We start from the raw sequence: 22233 nt of genomic DNA on the forward strand, positions 1-22233 counted from the left end.
TCATTAGTTAGGCGGTTCATTATAAAAGTTTTAGTAAACCCAAACTCAATATGACTAAACCATGAATTATATTTTCTAGAATTTAAAAATCATATCAAAATTTTCCAATTCAATAAACATCCACCAAATTTTTTCTTAAGTATAAAATTTAGAAACAATTTCAACTTTTGATAAAATAAAAGTTAGAGTTTCTGAAGTGGTAAACTTTCTGAAACTTAAAAAGGAGATTCTACAAAATAATAAAAACCGTTGATAAAAAGACAAAACAATGAAAAACAAATAACTAAAAATCTGTAAAAAAAAATTAAAAAAAAAAAAAAAAACTTGTTCAATTGCAACAAAAATCAATTAGAACATCAATCAAAGTCTCAACATAAAAAATTATAAATCATTTAAAAAAGTTATCCTTTGAGTTTATTTTGAAATAAAATGTTATAGAAAATAAAGAATAAATAAAAAAAAGTAAAAACAGCATATTAGCACTAAGCACAGCAACAATAGCGCATGGCATAATATAATATATTTGTAAGCACGCATAACATTTTGCTAAATATTAACAGATATTGCTCTGTGTCTCCAGAATAATTAAAAAAACACGACCTAATAACACTGCTAATATAACTTTTAGTTAATAAAACATATTTTATTAACTAAAATACTTGAACCGAAGTGATTTTATTAAATAAAATATTTGAACAATCGAGGGACAATTATAGTTAAACAGTTTGAACATTTATATCATAAAAAAGCAAGCATCTCGTAAAATATTTCAACTTACAAAATAACTTAGTTGGGTTTAGTTCTGACGGAGCGAGTGTCATGCTGGGAAGAAAATCAGGGGTAAGTACCCAAATCATAGAACAATTTCCCAATGTAATAATATGGCACTGCTTAAATCATCACCTTCAGCTTGTGCTAGATGATTGTATCAATGAAATAAAACAGATAAATCGTTTAAAAATCTTTATTGATAAAATATACGTCATTTTTCATCAGTCTAACAAAAATCAGATTGAACTTTCGAATATATCTGAGCAACTTGAGATTGATATTATAAAAGTTGGTCGAGTTCTGGGGCCAAGTTGGGCCGCATGCAGCTTAAGATCAACTCTAACTGTTTGGCGTGCTTACCCAGCTCTACATAATTTTTTTACTTCAAAAAAGCAATACACTGGCATGGCTACACGTTTAGAAAATAAACACTTTTTAGAAGATTTGGCATTGATGATTGATATTTTGAATGAAATTTCACTTTTGTCCAATGCATTGCAAGCCTGAAATATAGAAATAATAAAAGCTGAACATTTAGTGATGAGAATGATTCAAGCTTTTCAGATGCTTGAGAAGGAAAAAGAAGGTTATGAAAAAAAAGTTGAAGAGTTAATTGTTTCTGAAACATTTAAAGATATTTTGATAATTGAAAATTTTCTGCAATTCCTCAGCAAAAGCTTTTAGAGAACATTGTGGTTCACATGAAGAAAAGATAAATGGATTGTGATCATTTAAAAACTAGCAATCACGGTCAAAACAATTTGGAGTTTATTAAAGTTTTTGAACCGAGTTATTGGTATCTTTCTGAAGTTCTTGTTCCATGGCCAGCAGGCGAAGAACAATTACATTTATTTTAAAAAATATTTAAATATGCAGTTGATAAAAATGAGTTTCGTGACTTTGTTGAGAATTCCAGGTTATTATAATTATCGGGATTTTTCCCGAAGGTGTTCAAAAAGCCAAAAATATTATAAAAACCATTGCAGTAAGTTCCGCAGAAGCAGAGAGAGGATTTTCGAAAATGAATGCCATTTGTACAAACAAAAGAAGTCGCTTGACTATTTCAAATATTTCCAATATATTGACAATTCTAACTGGTCTACCTCTGAAGGATTGGAATTCCGTTCCCATTGTGAAGAAATGGTTGCGAATGAATCACTCTGCTTATAATCCTCGTGTGAAGAAAATTAAAACTACTAAAGATGATCAAAATCTACAGGCGATTATTTAAATAAATTTCGTATGTTATTTTTATTTGTATAATAAATATTTATACAATTCGTTCATTTTTGTAATAATTTTTCATTTTCTGTTATTAACTACTATATTATAAATAATTATACAATTTGTATATATATATATATATATATATATATATATATATATATATGTATATATATATGGAAATTATGTTAGTGTATTTTACAAATAGAGTGCTCAATGTTCTTAAAGAACAGAGCAATAAATATAATATATATATATATATATATTATATATATATATATATATATATATATATATATATATATATGTATATATATATATATATATATATTATATATATATGTATATATATATATATATATATATATATATATATATATATGTATAAGAGTGTTATACATATATATATATATTTATATTATATATTATATATTATAGTTATATATATATATATATATATATATATATATATATATATATATATATATATATATATATATATATATATATATATATATATATATATATATATATATGTATAAGAGTGTTATACATATATATATATATTTATATTATATATTATAGTTATATATATATATATTATAGTTATATATATATATTATAGTTATATATATATATATATATATATATATATATATATATATATATATATATATATATATATATATATATATATATATATATATATATATATATATATATATATATATATATATATATATATATATATATATATGTATAAGAGTGTATATATATATATATATATATATATATCTTTTACTCTATTTATTTCGTCATTTTACGCATTTTACAATGTTATCTATAAATTTAAACAAATATATATATAATTACAAGCTGACTGGGGCAAGTAGAAGTCAAAATGACTTATCATCAAGCCCCTTTGTGAAATACAAAAAAAAATACAATTAAATTTTACATTTTCCAATATTACATAAAAGAGTGAAATTTATAAGTTTAAAAAAAAAATTGGTTAGAAATTTTAGAAGGTTAAAGAAGAACTTAAAGTTAAAAAAAGAACTTAAAGTTAAAAAAAGAAGAAATTTAAGATAAAGTTAAAATATAAAATAACAAATAAAAAATTACAAATCTGTACATATTCGTATACATATTAAAGACAATAAACAAAAAAAAAAAAAAAATTTAATTCGCTTCATATGCATATGCATATTCAATACAATATTAAAATTAAATAAAGTACATAAAAAATTAAAAATACAAAACTATTTCGATTTTTTTTTTCAAAAAAATGAGAGAATGTATGTAATGTTTAAATTTAGTAAGTGTTTTTTTATAGTTCTTTTAAATGTAGCAATAGATTTTATTTTTTTCATATTTTCGTCAAGAACCGAATTCCACAAGCGTGGTCCCCGGCATATAGTCGAGAAGTCAGATTTTTTGAGTGATGTTAGTGGGATGTAGTAATTACTCATTGAATGTCTTGTTTCATATTTATGATTAATTCGAGTGAAACTTTTAAAAAAATATTTTGGAATCATTTCATTTTGAAGTTTAAACATAAATAACAAGTTATGGTATATATTTAGTTTGTATACATTTAGAGCATTTATTTCCTTGAGTAACGGCTCGGCACTTTCGCATCTACTTGCGCCCAAAACTAATCTACTTGCTTGCTTTTGTTTTGTATAAATAATTTTTAGGAAAGATAAATGATTGTTTGCCCAGGCAATATTACAATAGTTAATATGACTATGTATAAATGAAAAGTATAAATTTTTTAAACATAAATTATTTAAAAGATGTTTTGTCTTGTACATAATCCCCAGGGTCTTTGAAACTTTGTTCTCGACTAGCTTTATTTGGCTTTTACAATTTAAATTCTCATCGAAAATTATTCCTAGTATTTTCATTGAAAAAACTCTTTTTATTTTAATATTGTTAATTGTTAGTTCAGGTAATTTGAGTGGAAGGTATATTTATTATATATATATATATTATATATATATATATATATATATATATATATATATATTATAGTTATATATATATTATAGTTATATATATATTATAGTTATATATATATATGTATATATATATATATGTATATATATATATATATATATATATATATATATATATATATATATATATATATATATATGTATAAGAGTGTTCGTATTGTTTTATTTTAATATTAATATTACTGTTATTCTTATGATTATTTTCATTGCTATTATGATTATAACTATTATTAGTAGTATAAATTTTTATCATTATTTATTTTACTGGTATTATTATTATTATTATTACTATTGTATATATTTATTATTGTTACTACTATTACTATAGCTAATAATATCATTATAACTTTTATTACAACACTAATAAAAACAATAGTACAGTTATTATTATACTAATAATAATATAACTAATAATTTATTTATTTAATATATTATATTATTGCTGTTCGTTATTGTCGGTCATTGCATTTTTGTCATTTATACACCTGTTTGTGACTAAATGATATGTACAAACACATATTTATATATTTTTTATAAATAAAACTACATATTTTTTACAACTATAAGTTTCATGCTAAATGCAATCATCAAGTAGAAAAGCTGATTTTTTCTTGTCAAAAAATAAATCTGTACAAAGGCTTATATTTATCATCCTTTCAAAAAACTAAACAGCAACTTAGCAAATAGCAAACCAAATAGCAACATCCATATCGAGCATAACCCTCCCCCCTCTCCCACACACAAACACAATTATCACATGGCAGAATACAACCAAGCCCTAAAAAAATGGTTTCAAAGATTCTAATTTTAAATACACTCCTAAAAACAATACCAGTGTAGCCCCCAAATAATCAAAAAAACTAAAAATATAATTTAATTTAACCCGCCATACAATAAAAGCATTCTGAAAAATATAGGCAAAACTTTCTTACAAATAATTGACACACACTTTCAAAAACCAAATCCGCTTCATAAACTGTTTAACCACAACACAATAAAAGTCAGCTACAACTGCACAAGTAACAAGAATCAAAACAATAAAATTATTTAAATGAATCCAACTCCCATTTTAGTTTGCAATCGTAAATTAAACGTAACCTGCCCTATGAACGGAGATTGCAGAAAAAACAAATGTAATTTATAAGTGCATTGCATCTTTCCCAAACACACCCAACAAAACATATATAGAGGTTCAACAGAGTTGGTTGCAATAACGAACTGGTTGCATTAATGAACAACAAGTTGCAATTACGAGCAAAGTGGTTGCAAAAGCGAACATAGGCCGTGTCACATTGCTTTACCAAACAAATGAGTTGCAATTCAGAACATTTGCATTGCTTTACCAAACATTCATATGATCATCATCATCATCATCATCATCATCATCATCATCATCATCATCATCATCATCATCATCATCATCATCATCATCATCATCATCATCATCATCATCATCATCATCATTATTTTAGGGGATTCAATTTCATATAAGATTTTATCTAATTATTAAGAATGTAACTTCTGCTGTATCTAATAAATCTCAGCTGTAACTAATCTCAGTTGTAACCTGTTTAAAAGTTATTCAATACTTGGGTCTAAATTACATTTGTTATTTATCATGTTTTTTACAAGTATCTAAAGTTTGTCTTGTTTATTTTATCCCAACAGTGATTGTTAAGAAAGAACCAACAGTTATTTTTTTCAAAATGTTGCATTTAATAAAAAAATTTTTTCCTCCAGTTTTTGTTCATTCATTGTTGTAAAAAATTTATTCATTTGTTATTGTAAAAAATTTATTTATTGTTATAAAAATTTATTGAACTACAACTTTTACCTGTTTACAATAAATCTACTTTTTAAGGTTTGCACAAATGGGCTTGTTGCTTTAGGAGAAGAATACTGTCCTTTTGATGCTGGGAAATATGGTGATGAGTTTGCAACATCCGATCCAGTTTTAGCACCCTTTTATTCCGATATTACGCTAGCATCTGCAAGTTTTGCAAAGAAATCTGGGAGCATAAAAAGTGCTTTGCATCTCTTTGGAATTTCATCAAAAGATATTTTTGAACGAGCTAATAAAGATGTTCAAAATTTTATGCATTTAAATGTCTTTGATGCTGTATTAGTATATATTGCAACTTGGTTTGATGTACGAGGTTGGGGAGCAAATGAGGTTTTGTACATTTTTTTTACTTTAAAAAGTATTTTTTTTAATTATTTGATTAAATTATATAAACTTTGTTTTATGCAGCAGCCAAGTTAATGATATTTTTAATTATTTTATGAAATATATTAATTTAGTTATATTTATAAAATAAAGAGCAAGGAAGTTTTATATAATAAAAGAGATAGGATAGTATAATTTTTGAAAGTTAAGACATAAAATCTCAAAGATTTTCAGCCTAGAAGTACCTAGATAGTGTGTATATACCAAAGTTACTTGCAGAAAATTGCCAAAATATAATTGTTGTATATTGTATATGTGTAAAAAATACCAAATCATTTCATTAAATAATAATTTAAGTTGTTCTATATTATATGCTTGTTGTTAATCTAGCGTGCAACATTTCAAGTGGCAATAATAACAGATGGAATCAGATCTTTTGTTCGTTTTTCATACCATGAAATGTTGTTACAAAATTTGTTAAAAAATGTTCAAGTTGGATATAAACTGGATGACAGCAATGATTGTGAAGTATCACTTAATATTTCAATTAATGGGTATGAGTCATATACATATCCTTTAGATAAAATTAAAGGCAATACAGGTGAAAATGGTGTTTGGATGTTTGAAATAACAAAAGATAAGTTTCCTATTACTGATTTAAAAAGTAAGATTTATTTTTAGTTATTTATTGTATTAACTATTTTTTGATTGTTATTAGATTTATTTAGTGTTATTATGTATGTTAGAGTGGATGTAAAATTTTAAAGAGAATATTTGATAGTTTTTTTTAACATCGAGTACTTTTACTTTTTTGTTTAATGTTTGAAACCTTTTCATTCTCCATTGACTTTTAAATTTTTTATTTTTATGTTTAAATTTTTTGTACATTTAAAAAAATGCATAAAATGAGTGGCTAGAAGCTCTAACTTGCATATAGAAGACTGGAAACCAGTTTTTTTTTCAGTCGTTATGCTTCTATATGCAAGTTTCATTTTGATTCATTACGTTAAAAATAAATGTAAATAGGATATATACAAAAAGTCTAAATAAAAACACATTACATATGTTTTATAAAAAATTATAAAATAATTGCTTATTGCTTGGTATTTACTTTTACCAATCAAATTAATTACAAAAGTTATTTTTGTTCCCCAAAACAAATTTTAAATAAGATTTAACCCACTTCCACCAGGAACTACCATAAATTTAAAATCTGTTTCTCTTTTTTATTTACAACTCTTTAGTGTAAAAAACTCAAAAATTAAAAAAATAAAAATCAGCTTTTAGTATTATTAAGTTAAAAAAAAAAGTACAATTTTATGTGCTAGATACCATGCTCATAGATACCATGCTCATAAATACCATGCTCATAGATACCATTCTCATAGATACCATGCTCATAGATATCTTGCTCATGCATCTAAGATACCATGCTTATGTATATAAAATTTTAAGGATAAACATTGTTAGAACAATTTTTAATTGAGAGACTTAAGTAACAGCTTAGAATAATGGATAATTAAAAATATACAATATGCTCAGGGGCTTTGTATTTTTAATGTACAAAATTAACTTTATGTTTTTTTGCTAATAAGCTGCCAAATTTCTAAGTTCAGTAGTAATTTTTCTTTTTTTTTTAATTTGGTTTTTAGGTATAACAGTTACAGTGTTAGCATTAGGAAATTTGCATGTTAAAACTGGTGAACGAGTTATACTGTTTTGTCATATTTCAAAAAATAGTAATGTTTCATATTTGTGGTACAAAGATGGATTGATTTTGGAAATGGAAGGGAAATCAATGTTTGTGAAGGATTTTTCAATGGACGATGCAGGGGTTTATCAATGCAAAATAAGCAATTTTAATGATGTTCAGACTTCTATCAACTCAGTTACAATATCTGTTATTTGTAAGTCAAATATTTTGTTGTGATGAAGACTTAACTATTTTTTTAATTTATTATTATAAATTATTTTTATCATTAATTTTGTTGTTGTTATTGTTGTTGTTGTTGTTGTTGTTGTTGTTGTTGTTGTTGCTGTTGTTGTTGTTGTTGCTGTTGTTGTTGTTGCTGTTGTTGTTGTTGTTGTTGTTGTTGTTGTTGTTGTTGTTGTTGTTGCTGTTGTTGTTAAACACGTATGTTTTTTATGTTTGATAAAGAAGTTTTAAATTTTAAAAAATTATATTTAAATTTAGCTTATTGTATTTAATAACTGTTTTTACTTTGAGTATTTTAAACATTTTAAAATGTTTTTTTGGTTTTTAGTTCAATTTAAATATTGCGTTCATATTTATTTTGACTTATATTGTAAACTAGAAAATTTATGGGGGCCCATGGTGCCCGTTTTTAGTAAAATTTTTACACTTGCAAATGATATTTATTTTGAGAAGTGAAGTGAAGCTGGTAAAGACAAATAAATCTTATTTATTATCCATGCCTAATGAGTGTTTATAAGTGAAAAAGAATTAAAATTAAAAACTTAAATTAAAACAAATTTTAAAGATAAAATATTTTAAGTTAAAAAATTTCATTAAAGAATTTTTTTCTAAACCATATTAAGAGCATAATGATAACAACTTTTTTATAAGCAAGAAATGTTACGTACATTTAAGTTATTTATAAACTGAATTACTTAACTATTTATTAGCTGCCGTGTCTTTTATTATATTTAAGTTATTTATTAACTGAATTACTTATTTATTTATTAGCCGCCGTGTCTTTTATTATATTTAAGTTATTTATTAACTGAATTATTTAACTATTTATTAACCACATTTTATTATATTAATATTATTAATACTCATATACTTGCTTTTTTTATATTATTTTTTATTATTTAACTTTATTTTTTATTATTTAATATACATTAAATAATAAAAAATAAAGTTAAATAATAAAAAATAATTAAAAAAAAATAATAATAAAAAAACTCTAAAGGATTTGTTTAACCACTGCACTGCACAACATTGTAACTCAATAAGTTTTAATAAAAGTAAGTTTGTTTTGATGCATGATATTTTTAAAGTAATTAACGCGCTTTAAAATAAAATGATTAATACATAAGCATTATATCAGCGTTACACTAGCAGGGAATCAGTGACATGGGTAAATATATATTAGATTCTTTCAACAAAATTTCATTTCAGTGTTTTATGTTTTATATAATAATTTTTTTCAATATATTATATTTTAACAAATTAAGCATAACATTAAGTTGACTTCATTAATACAAGTATACAGTTATATGTTATGTATTAGTAATTACAAACACAAATACCCTTGTTTTATAAGGGTATTTGGTATTATAGTTGAATTTTTTTTTTATTTAAACACCATGTTTAAAAATTTATATGTTAAAAAAGTATTTTATAAAGTTTTTTTTTTAGTTTCTGAAGTTCCAACATTGACAATTCTACCTTACTCATCCAGCGCTGTCAATGCATCTGTTGTTTTATCATGCGATATAAAATCTTATCCAAGACCAGTAATATCTTGGCATAAAGATGAGGTTTTTCTTAAGGAAGGAACAGTTTCAGTTTTAGTCATACCAGCAGCCACACTAAGTCATGCAGGGAGTTATCGATGCATTGCTTCAAGTGTGAATGGTAGGATAGCTTCGAAGGCTCAATATCTTGGTTTGTATTTAAAAATTCTCTTGCTCTATTTCTGATAATTTAAATTTGATTATTTAAATTAATAACTCATTAAGTTAAATAATTCATTAATTTTAAAAGTAAAAATCAATAAAGTTAAAGTAAAAAGTTCGATCTAATTTTTTCCATGTTGTTCTTTTAACAGATTATATTTCTTTAACATTGAAATTTTAATGGTATATTTTTTTTAAGTTAAAGTGAAAAGTTTGATCATATTTTTTACATATAGTTGTTTTTTTAACCGATTATATTTCTTTAACTATCATATTTTGATCTTATAATTTGTATTTATACCCTGAAACACTTTCAAAAAAAATTATTATTAAAAATAAAATTTAAATGAAGTATTAAAAAAATCTCTTTATCTCCCTTGTTCTTTAATTTTTTAAATTAAAAAACTGAATTATAATAGTTAGAAAGTTAGTAGCTCAAATTTTTTAATTTTTTTCATTTAAAATTATTTTTTTTTTATCAATTAACAATAAATTTTTAAAAATTGTGTTTAAAAACATATATGAATAAGCATGCAATAGAAAAGCACCAAAAATCTATTCACAATTTATTTGTGTCATTAAAGTTATATAAATTAACATCTCAAAAAAAAAAGACTTTTTAATAAAATCATTTTTTTTTGAAATTTTAATAAATACATGCTCTAAAAAGGAAATTTTTAAATTTTAAAAACGATAACTATACACAAAGAAGATAACTATACAAAAAAATATAAATATATAAAGATAAAGATATATCTTTATTTTTATATATATATATATATATATATATATATATATATATATATATATATATATATATATATATATATGAGCAATTACATTTTTAACTTATGTTACATGTGCAACAACATTATCAAATATTTGCCTATTTAAACTGTAAATTAAACTTTTAGCTATTTTGTATGAAAGCTTTTATTCTAAAGAATAAAATAAGCTAAAAAGTTTTGAGTTTGGTCAAAAGAGGGCAAACTTATTACTGAAAATGCCACTTAACTTACGTTACACTGAAAACTAGGTAAAAAAATTGCTTCAACTTTTAGGTCAGATTTCTGCGAATCAGTAAAGCGGTTTGTATTAGAAATATTTGCAAGATGTTCAGAATTCTATACCAATTTAAGAAGTATATAAAATTTTATCAGAGGTGACCAGCTAAGGAAAATAAACTGGTTTTTTTGATACTATGTATTTAACTTATGTTACATCACTTACATTACCCTGCTATTATTATCATGGATTTTTTACTTCTATTATTTCGAGTTAGAGTTATGTAACAAAACAATTGCAAATGTAAAGAACTCATTCATTAGAAAATAATTAACAAAGGAGCTTTTAAAACCGGTGGCACTCTGCCTGAGTGATTTTTAAACACATTTATGAGTTTTTCCACAAGACCAAGAGAGACCAAGAGCAACTTTGAAAAATTGTTTTAGTATTACAACTTTTTAATACTTATTTGTGTCGTTTAAATAAGAAATTTTTTGGTTTGTGGAAGTTTTTACTTACACTCCTTATGTTTATGCGTATTGACTTATTTTCATTAGGTTGAATTTTTAAAATGCTGCAAAATATTTACATGTAAATCTTTTAAAATATTTTCAATGAAAAACTGCTATCACAGTTTAGGAGGGAGAAGGTTTCAGGTATATGTGATCATTTGTGACAGGATGGAAGGGGTTAAGAATTGACAAATACAGGGTGATGTGCTTTATGGATGACCCATAATAGCATTTACAAACGATTTGTTTTACTAAAACAAAAACAAAAAAAATTCTAACTGATTTTTTTTATATTAAATTAGATTAGATTAAAATTTATTAGAACAGTGATACGTGTTCTAAAGGACATGCAGGTCCATAAAATATAAAGGACTCTGACAACGTGCCCTATAATCACATAACACATATACGAGATATTTTACAAAATATACATATATATTACAATTATATATAAGACAACAGTTATAAAACAAAATCTAGTTAGCCAAAACAGTATTTTTCGAAGTCGATAGAATTAATTTTAATTTTGAAGATCTTGATATTTTTGGCGTTCACGACGTCAGATGGCAAGTTACTCCACGTATTAACAACCCTGAGTGAGAAAGAATATTTACAGACATCGAGTTTACATTTTAGTTTGTGTAATTTGAAGTTATGTCCTCGAGTTTAAATATAGTTGTTAATTAAAAAGAAACTTGATTTATTTAAGCAAATTAAATTGTTCAGAATTTTGTAACATGTGATCATATCTTGCTTTAGGCGACGAATTTCTAGTAGCTCCAAACCAAGAATTCTATATTAGGAGAATAGCAAATAAATCTTTTTTTTAAATGTTTAAATAAAAATATTTATATAGTTTTTATTTTTATTTATTTATGTGTATTTATGTCAAATAAAATAAGAAAACAAATAAAAAGCAATATGAATAATTTTAAAAAATAGTAGAAAACATTTTTTCTAAATTTTCTTAATATAAAAAGTTTCAGTTAGAACCTTGTCAACAAAATAATAATTACTTAATGACGTAATTCATTTTGTTAATGAAAAAGCGCCAGCACTTTAGTAAATGTTTGTAGTTTTAACTTACATTACACAAATTTAAAATAAAAATGTGCTCTAACTAAGCATCGTTATTCAAAACTTTAAATGCAAAAACGTAACACTTAATATTCTTTCGCTTATATTATTAAATTACTCAAGTTTTTTAACAAAATTTTATAAAAAATAAAACCTTATCATGTTTTTGTTTACTTACATTGCATGAAAATTGCAAAAGTTAATTCATTATTTTCTTAAAATGTATATATTTTATAAAGTATAAAATCTGACCAACAACAATTTGAACATGTTAGCTCCATTTTCACGCTAATTTAATTCCAGTTATGCAAATAATTTCATGGTTAGAATAACATATTACAGTGATACATTTTTTATCATGCGACAATGAGAAAAACTGTAACTTTCGGAGGTATAAAAATAACTTAAATAAATTAATTTTAGTATTAAAGATATATTTTAAATAAACTTTTATGTGTCTACATCATTATTCATTTGCTAAAAGTTGACAAAAAAGAGAATAAAATTGGACTACTTTTTCATTTTCCGCTGTGAATTGCCCATATATATGTATATATATGTCATCTTTCAAAAAATTGGTAATGGAATTACTTCAATAGTTCACCTAATTTTTAATAATTCGCAATAATTTTCACGGAGTTTAAGAATAGAGTATTACACATTAAATAAGCATTTATATATTTATATATATAAAGATATATATAAAAATAATTATATATAAATTTTTTATTTAGAAATAAAACCATTATTACAAAAAATCATGCACAAAAGTTTTGATATCAATGAAGCCAATGTTACCTTGACTTGTACGCCAAGTATTGACATGGTGAAGCTTTTGTTACTTTGGAATAGACAAATTAGTACAAATTCATCCAGCCCAGTTGTATATTTTGCAAATGCCAATATTAAAAGTGTGTATTACCCAGATCATGTTTGTAACACACTTCATAAAAACCAACAAGATATATCAATATTTCTTCAAAGTAAATATTATAAATTTTAATAAAAATTTTAAGAAAAAGTAACTGAAAACTATTAATAAATTTTTAGAAAAAATAGCTTAAAACTGTTTGTCAATATTTTGTTTGACAAATTTGTTTATTTTAGATTTTTTTTGTAAAGTAATTTTATTTTTCATAAAAACTTGTTATTTATACCTAATTGTACTTTATTTATTTAAAGATATTTTTATAATTTTTTGAAAATTTGTTTAGTGCTTGAAGAAGCATCTGTTGCTTTGTTTAAAAAAAGTAATATCTCATATCCAGTCTTAAATGACATTCAAAATGTAAACTTTTCATGCCCAAAACAACCCTTTAGAAGTATATCATATGAGTGGAATATCACTTTTTATGGAGTTTATATCTGGGAAAGTGTTAAGTATATTGTGAAAAGTTCATCCTTTAAAGATAGCAATTCTAGCAAATGCACAGCATCGTTTAGTGATGGTGATAACAAAATTGAATCAGTTGATATTCCGATCAAGTGTAAGTTGTTAAAAATATTTTTAAAGTATGAAATGATTTTGTTAAAAACAACTGAACAGCAATGTAATGGTGATTCATCTTTGATGCAATGGTGCTAATGAGAAATGATCTATGATGGTGTGATATTACTCATATCACTTATATTTGAAGATTATTTCCAAAATTTTAATTTCTGTGAGCTAAATTTAATATGGGTAAACAATTTTTTAACTTTTATAAACTGTATACAAACTGGAAATTCCATTATAAATATTTTGATACTAAATACTTTGCTCTCAGACAAAGTTCTGAGTACTTGGTAACGCTTGATACATTTTAAGGGTGATTATTGAAGTGTATCAGGTAACTATGCTGTGGGTATATTTATTTCATATTTCCAATATTTCATATTTGCATTATTTGTTGATTGTTACATCTAATTGTATTATGTATAGTGATTAAGGTAAAAAAAAATAGTTATAAATTGCTTTTTTTTTTTTTTGTAGAATTTTATCTTTTTTCTGATAATAAAAGAATGTTTTTTACATTCTAGCCGAATTGTTCACACTATAAAAAAGAATAAGATGGCTTTTTGAAAAAAAAACAACTTTTTTTGTATTAAAAGAAAAAGCTTCCTGTAAATAAATACTTAAAAACAAATTCAAATATTTTTCCAGAAGGTACATCAGGTTGAGCAATAATCCAAATCTAGTGAAATTTACTTAGATTTGTTTGTCAATTTCTATTAATAGTTAACAGGAAAATTGCAATCATTTGCTGTCATCAAATGTGGAAATTTTTTCATTCATCATGACTTACCACTATTTTTTCGTATTCTATACGCTGATTTTTTCTTAAATTGAAACTTTTTGTAAATTATATTTATTATGCATTTTTTACAATTTTACATATTTTGTTTGATCTAACAGATAAATGCTCTTTTGATATCTGTTGGCTGTTTTTGATTGGCTGTTTTTTCAATATCGTTGAGATGATTAAATGCTTTTGTAAATAGTTTGATAACTTTTTATTGATTAATTCTTTACACATGTGTTTGCAACCATAAATATTTGACATTTCCTTTTGATATGCAGATATGCAGATATGTTTAAGATAGTTAGCAGGAATTTGGGATCTAGCAAGGAAAAATAAAACACATTTTTCAAACTTTTTTTACTATTAGTTTTTCATTAAAAAATTTTTTTTTTCAAATTTTAATTCACCTCCCTGAGGCCAAGAAAGCCACTACAGGCGAGGAGGCTACTTAGTTGTGATTATAACACTCTCTTAACTCTATAACTCTGAAACACAAACCTTAACAAACAAGGCCACTGTGCAAAGAAATGCGATTGTAAAGATTTCAAAGATTCAACAGTCAATGAAATTTGAATCTAATCCAATTAGATTTTCTGATCTTTATTTTTTGTTAATAAGTTTATTTTGTAAAAAAGTCGCTTTCTTAGATAATGTCATTTAACCCAAACATACATAACATACAGAAAAAATTGTAAACTTTATTTCTTTGTGTGTTTTAAGCATAACAAAATAAGAACTGTATTTTTGTAGATGTACAACTGTATTTTTGTATGATGTGCAACTCAGACTCTTTAATCAATATAACACTAGCTTAAAAGTTACTTAAGAGTTAATTAAAAACTGTTTATAAAAGTTACTAAAATAAATGGCATGAGTATGGCATTTTCTGGATTCCTGAGGTAATTTCACAATTATAAAAATTATTTTTAAATTGTGATTAATGGAGATTTTAGTTGAGTAGCACCTGATTCATTTTAAAAGAAAAAATTTAAATAAAAATGATAAAAATATAAAGGCACGAGATTTTACAGAAAATATGATCAAAAAGTGTGGAACAAAAAAGTTTAAAATGAAAACAGCAAAAATATGTTTAGCTCTTGTTAAAATCATATTTGAAAGCAATAAATAAAATATTAAAAAAATAAATTGAGCAAATGTTTAAGTAAATTAAACAAAAAAAAATAGTTCAATAGTTGCTAGCGATAATTGTCAGAAAAATTTGGTAGTTAAGCATTATGTACCTAAAAAAAAAGTTAATAAATCACAGAATAAAAGAATTTTTTTATAGTTTTTTGATCTTTTAAAAGTATGCAATAGTAAAGTAAAAAAACAAGATAATTATAACTTTAATAATATTTGCTTGTATAATACAAATTTTAGTAACATGTACTTGTAACAGATGGAGATTTGCCACAATAACCTAATGTCCTTTGTTTCATTGAAATCATCTCTAAAAAGTATTACTTCAGTCTTTTTTTGTTGACGTTTATAATCAATTCTTTTTCCTGCAACCAAGTGACATTTTTAAAAGATCAGAATTTTTAAAATTTAAATTATATTAAATTTTAATGACAACAGTGCTGTGTTATCTGCATTTATTTGAACCTTTCAGGTTTTTTTTTATAGATGGTATTTTAATGAAGTCTGTGACGATATATGACCCAGATTTGTGCTATAGGAAGTTCCACAGTATGTTATATAGGGGTGGGTGGGAGGTAAGACCACCGTGGGGGTGGGGATGGTAAGATCAACAAGTGTACATTGCATGGGGGACGGGGGTATAAAAATGTACAACAGGGGGAAGTGTGGGGCTGTCCAAATCTGGAGATTTTTGCGTACATAATACATGGATGGCCCCTAATACATATATTATACAGGATTGTTTAATATATGGCTGATGAAATCATATTATGCTAAAGACATTTACTCTTATAAACGTTTGTACCTAACGATATTCATTTGGCAGAACTAAGAAGAAAGCATAATTTTAGCAAACAGATATTATCAAGAGAGCGGAGTCATGACAAATCTAAAATTGAAGTTTCAAGTTTTTCGCTTTGATGAGACAATATGCTTTGTATTTTTTCTATCTTGTCAACTTTTTTAAATACAATAACATAAATACAAAAATTCAAAACAAAACAGTTTAAGCAAAAAAGACTTGTAACTATTAAAAAGTGTTCTTATATCCTCTATAAAACGTTATGCAAGTGGATTTTTTACATTTGCATATAACATGTTTGTTTATTGTTATATTATGTTATATTAGATGCTATGCAATAAAGCTGTGACTATTTAGAGAACCTGCTTGAAAAGTTTTGATTAATTGCAATTGGTATAATCATTTATAAAATGGTTTGTTTTCAATTTACATGCATTAAAAAAAGAAATTTTTTTTTTAATTTTTTCTATGCAGCCAAATTTTATATTTAAAGCAAAAAAAAAAAAAAAAATAGCAAAAAAGACTTTTAATCAATAAAAATAAAATTTTTAAGTTTTTTCTAGTTTTTAACTTTTTTTTTTTTTTTACTTTTTCAACAGCACCTTCTGAAGTAATGTACTGAAACTAAATTTAATTTTTTTTTAATTTAGTTTCAGTACATAATTTTTTTTCAGACCATTAGGACAGCTCATTAGGACTAATTATCTGAGCACATTAAAAATACTGTATATTGTTGCTCATAATTCGCCAGCTAACCAATAGAAAAAGTAGTTTTCTGACTAGATCTTTGTTTGCCTACATAATTTCTGGTATAGGGGAGTCAAGGGTATAGTGTCTCTCTATGCACACACTTGCCACCCTTTATACACTGACCCTGAGTTATCTGTGGTTAATGGGTTGGATGCTGTCATTAGAGCCCCTAAATTTTCCAAATTTTATGGCTAGTTATTGTTAAAAAAGGTCTTTAAATTTGCAAAAGAGTCCCTAAGTTGGCTGGTCCCTCTCAACAGGGGTGTGTGGGGTAGTCTAGCCCCACACACCCCTGTTTTTTAGTTTTAGGCTTGTTTTCAATATAACACCCCTGTTTTTTAGTTTTAGGCTTGTTTTCAATATTACTGATCTTGTATAGGACTTGTTTTTTACGGAGTTATGTAGAGAGATGGCTGAAAAAAATGTCTGCCCTAAGTAAAGCTTATTTTTATTTGATTCGTCATTATAAAAATTTTTTTCTAAATGAAAAGTAAATTATGACTAAACTGCGATACTACCTTGGGTCTCCGCTGCTCTGTAAACTTTATTAAAACAAATAATTGTTACACACATATTCAGAGGCAATTTTAGAAAGGTGTGTATGTGTGTGTATGGGGGGGGGGGGTAGGGTTGCACAGTGGGACAAAATCAAGTTTTTTGGGCAAAAATTATTTTCGTAGTTTTTTTTTATTCGAATAGCTACATTTATATATAAAATGCATAAATAAAGTAATAAAAATGTAATTATATAATATAAAAAAATTAATTATTTTGGTGAAAAATACGAAATATTTTTAATGGACTTTTATCAGTGTAAACATTAAAAATATTACTTTTCAATGCTTGTATTTGTCATAAAATAACTTTTTTAGATTTATATTTACAAAACTTATATATTATAACAGTAATGAAAGGTTTTGTAGGTATTCTTTGTGTTCAAAATATCTTTTTTTCATGTTCAGTATTTCTCATCAACGGACCATTAACCGAAGACCAATCTTTTGTTATAACTTTTTTTATTGCAAAAAGTTGCAAAATATTTATGATGCATGGCTATTTACATACATTTAGCATGAGATTTACATAGTCAAATGTTTGAAGGATATTGGAGGATAGTTTATCTGATACCTAATAGTAAAGGTTAGTAGCAAAAAAATTATCAAAAACTGTCTGTTTTCGATACATAAAAACTGAACTAAAAATTACATTAACATTAAATTATGTTTAAAAGCTTGAGCAAAAAAAACATTCTTAATTAAATTAATATAGTTTAAAATGAAAGTCAATAAAGTTAATTTAAAACAATAGTAGCGTAAGAAAGTTGATAAATAAAAAAAGCAAAATAGCATTTTGGAACACATGTCAAATTAACTTGTAAATAACCGCATAAAATTACGCTTAAATTATTATTTAATATTTTTTTAACTAGATATTTCCTCTAATGAACATGTCTTCACCATTTTGATTTTTTGGTATTTTGACACACTCTGTTCCACTGTGGGTTGGGGGAAATGGGAGCTAGTTAGATATTTGACACAATTCAGTTGGGTGAATTTTAGTTTTGAAGACCTTTTTTTTTTTAAAGTAACAAGTCAGTACTTTAAGGATTCTCCCCCCCCCCTCTCCTTCATTTTATTTGTATAATCGCCTCTGTATATATATATATATATATATATATATATATATATATATATATATATATATATATATATATATATATAGTATTAGTATATAATAAACATGACATAGCCAATGTAGCTGATATTATTATTTATTTGCTATTGTTATTTAATAATAACAATAGCAAATACACTATTAGTATTACATTATTAATGTAATACATTTTACAATTATTTATTGTTAGATATTGACCCACCATTTATTGAATCATCGCAGAACCTTAGTTTATTAATAGATGGTATTCAACTTATATTAAATTGTAATGCAGAAAGCAGCCAAGTATTATTATATCAATGGTCTAAAGATGGAGACATAATAAATAATCAAAGCAATTTATATTTTGAAAGTATAAACAAAACAACTTCAGGAAGTTACACCTGTCATGTCAATAATGGCAACCTAAAAGCATCCACAAGTGTGTTTCTTGATGTTCATTGTAAGTTGATTTATATAAATTGTTTTTACGCACATTTAAGATTTGTACATGAGAAATAGTTTATCCTTACACAGTAATCATTTAATAATTATAATATTAAAGAAGTAATATTTACAAAGAATTGGTTTTGACAATTTGTTTTGAAATCTGTTATAATAACCTTAGTATTTTTAGATATAAGTACACCACATCTATTGTTATCAAGTAATCAAACAGTTAGTGAAGGAGAAACAATATACATGTTTTGTGAAGTGGATGGTATGCAACCTATATCGACAATTTGGTTAAAAAATGGGCAGTATCTTAACGATACTTCTGATAAAATTTTCCTCAAAGTTAAAAGGAGTGATTCAGGCAGTTACAAGTGTATTGTAAAAAATAAAGCTGGTGAAAAGAGTTCCAATGAATTATATTTAGATATTATGTGTAAGCTTTTTTTTAAAAAATACTCAGCTAAATAATTATAAGGTTATAAGGTTTTTGTGATTTCCAGTTTTTTCCCAGTTTAAAAATAAACGCTATTTAAACAAAAATAAATTTAAAGGTTATTTGTGTGGAAATCATTTTTTAAACGATTAAAAATTGCTTCTTTTTTTTAAATTTTAAATTAGGTATTGTGGTAGTTTTTTTTAGATATCTCATTTGACCAAAGGACCAATTCCAATAAAAATCAAGGATCAAATAAAAACTTTTTTTTGTCAGAGTATTTGTTTTATAGAATTTGTCTTGATAGAAAAAAAGATTTTTTAAGTCTAAACAAAATATTTGACTGAAACAAGAATTTTGTACAATCTTATCTTTTATAAATTGAACTAAAGAAACACGACTATGAGCTTTATTTAACTGTTTCTATTTATATTAATATTAGTTTAGTTGCCATTCTTTTTAGGATTTGTAATTCAGAAGGGAATTGTAAATTTTGTGTTTGCACACAAATCATATACCTATGTAAATATATTTACATGATAGTGTGTGCATATATATTTGAGTCTTCCATATCAAATCACCTAATAGTCCCCAGGGTACCACCCCCTAATTTGCTCCAAATTTTGACCATCCACAGTTGTTATGAAAAAAACACAATTCTAAAATTTCAGTTTGATTGACTGAACTGTTCAAAAATTATGATTGAATCAATATTGACCATAATTGGAAAAAATTGAGTTAGGAAAAAATCTTGAGCCTACATTAGATTTTTCTTGATTTTTGACATTAATTTGTAAGTAAAAAGAGTGATTACCTGAAATTTTTCAAAATAATTGTCTTTTACCTAAATAATCTATTTTTGGTTTTATAAACAATATTTTAATTATTGTACATCAATATTATAATAATATTATAATATATATAATAAATAATATAAAAATACATATATACAATAATACAATATTATAATAATTCATATATACAATAATACAATAATTACATATATAAATAATATTGAATATTAGAGAAAATTTTGGAAAATTAAATGTGCTACAGTTCAATACCTACAGACAGACAGTGCCATTTTTTGTTACTTTGTGTACTTTGGGTAACCACCTGTTGTTAAAAATTATGCATTAAAAGTTTATTTAACATTTGCAGCAGCCTGTTAAAATATCACTTTTATTTTAAATATGATAAATTATATTCACTTCGCAGGCATAGAAAGTACCATAAGCAGTTAAATAACTTTTTACTGCAATCATTAAAAAATATATAAAGACCCATACTCTATCTTATGCCATGATTGTAGCCCTATGACTCGTAAATATTTTAAATTTTCCTCTGAATGAAATCAGTTTTCCCCTAAACGATATATTCAGTGTCTTAATTCAATTTATTTGGTATGTTTTTGGAAAATGTATTATTTTAAATTTATGCATATAATTTAATTATAATGAAATAGTTTACACATGGTTAATATTTGAGTGTATAATATTTCTATTGCGTTAAAGTTTGTGTTAAAATTTTAATCTGCGCAGTATTTTCTGCATTTCAGTATTTTAGTATCTTATAATTTAAGAACCTCACAAGGTTTTGTTTAAAAAAACTCACAAGGTTTTGTGTATGTAGAAATTTTTATAAAGGTTTGTATTTGAGATTTCATTTTACTTATTTTAATACTGAAAAGAGTAAGATTCAATAGATAAGATTTTTCAACCAAATTATATGTTTTCACCATGGAAAGACCTACATTTCTGGTTATGAAGTGCTTCAAAAATACTGTTGGGATCCATTTGAACTCCACTATAACAGAAAAGTATCAAAGGGTTTTGTAGAGTGAACATATCAATAGCAAGTCAGCTTAAGATCAATGGTCAAAAAATTTGAACTAACTGGATGAATAAATTCAAACTTGAAAAAATTACAAAAGAAGCTAGTCAAGATGAAACTGCCAAAGAAGATGTTCAAACCTTAACAAGACAGTTATATGTTATTTAATTCAAGTTTGTCCTATCAGTTGATATGACAAATTTCAATTATGTTGTGTTTGAATTTTTGAATCATATTGATTTCTCCAAGTTTACAACTTGGGTTTGTAAAATGGTTCCATAGCATTGGTTCACTATAGGGAGTGGAGAATCTTAAAATTTTTGATTTATGAAAAAGTTTTTTCAATTTTCCTGCAGAAGGAGTATTGTATTGGTTTAATATTTCTTAAAAAATAACTTCAAAAACCTTATTTCTATTTAATGTTAAAACATAAATTGCATGATTTTGAAAACATTTATTATA

At 24.6% G+C, this 22233-nt stretch overlaps 1 protein-coding gene across 2 annotated transcripts in view; it reads left to right on the top strand.

The window, feature by feature from the left end:
- Positions 1-22233, top strand: part of LOC101236066 (hemicentin-1) — a 166173-nt gene that overhangs the window by 24329 nt on the left and 119611 nt on the right. For both annotated transcript variants that reach the window (XM_065788290.1, XM_065788291.1), the window contains exons 4-11: positions 5878-6189; positions 6574-6847; positions 7836-8090; positions 9569-9817; positions 13157-13405; positions 13637-13909; positions 19261-19512; positions 19687-19938. In XM_065788290.1, the coding sequence (XP_065644362.1) occupies positions 5878-6189; positions 6574-6847; positions 7836-8090; positions 9569-9817; positions 13157-13405; positions 13637-13909; positions 19261-19512; positions 19687-19938 (2116 nt within the window). The remainder of the gene's footprint in view (positions 1-5877; positions 6190-6573; positions 6848-7835; positions 8091-9568; positions 9818-13156; positions 13406-13636; positions 13910-19260; positions 19513-19686; positions 19939-22233) is intronic.

The sequence above is a fragment of the Hydra vulgaris genome, chromosome 01 (assembly GCF_038396675.1).
Source record: "Hydra vulgaris chromosome 01, alternate assembly HydraT2T_AEP".
NCBI classification, from domain to species: Eukaryota; Metazoa; Cnidaria; class Hydrozoa; order Anthoathecata; family Hydridae; genus Hydra; species Hydra vulgaris.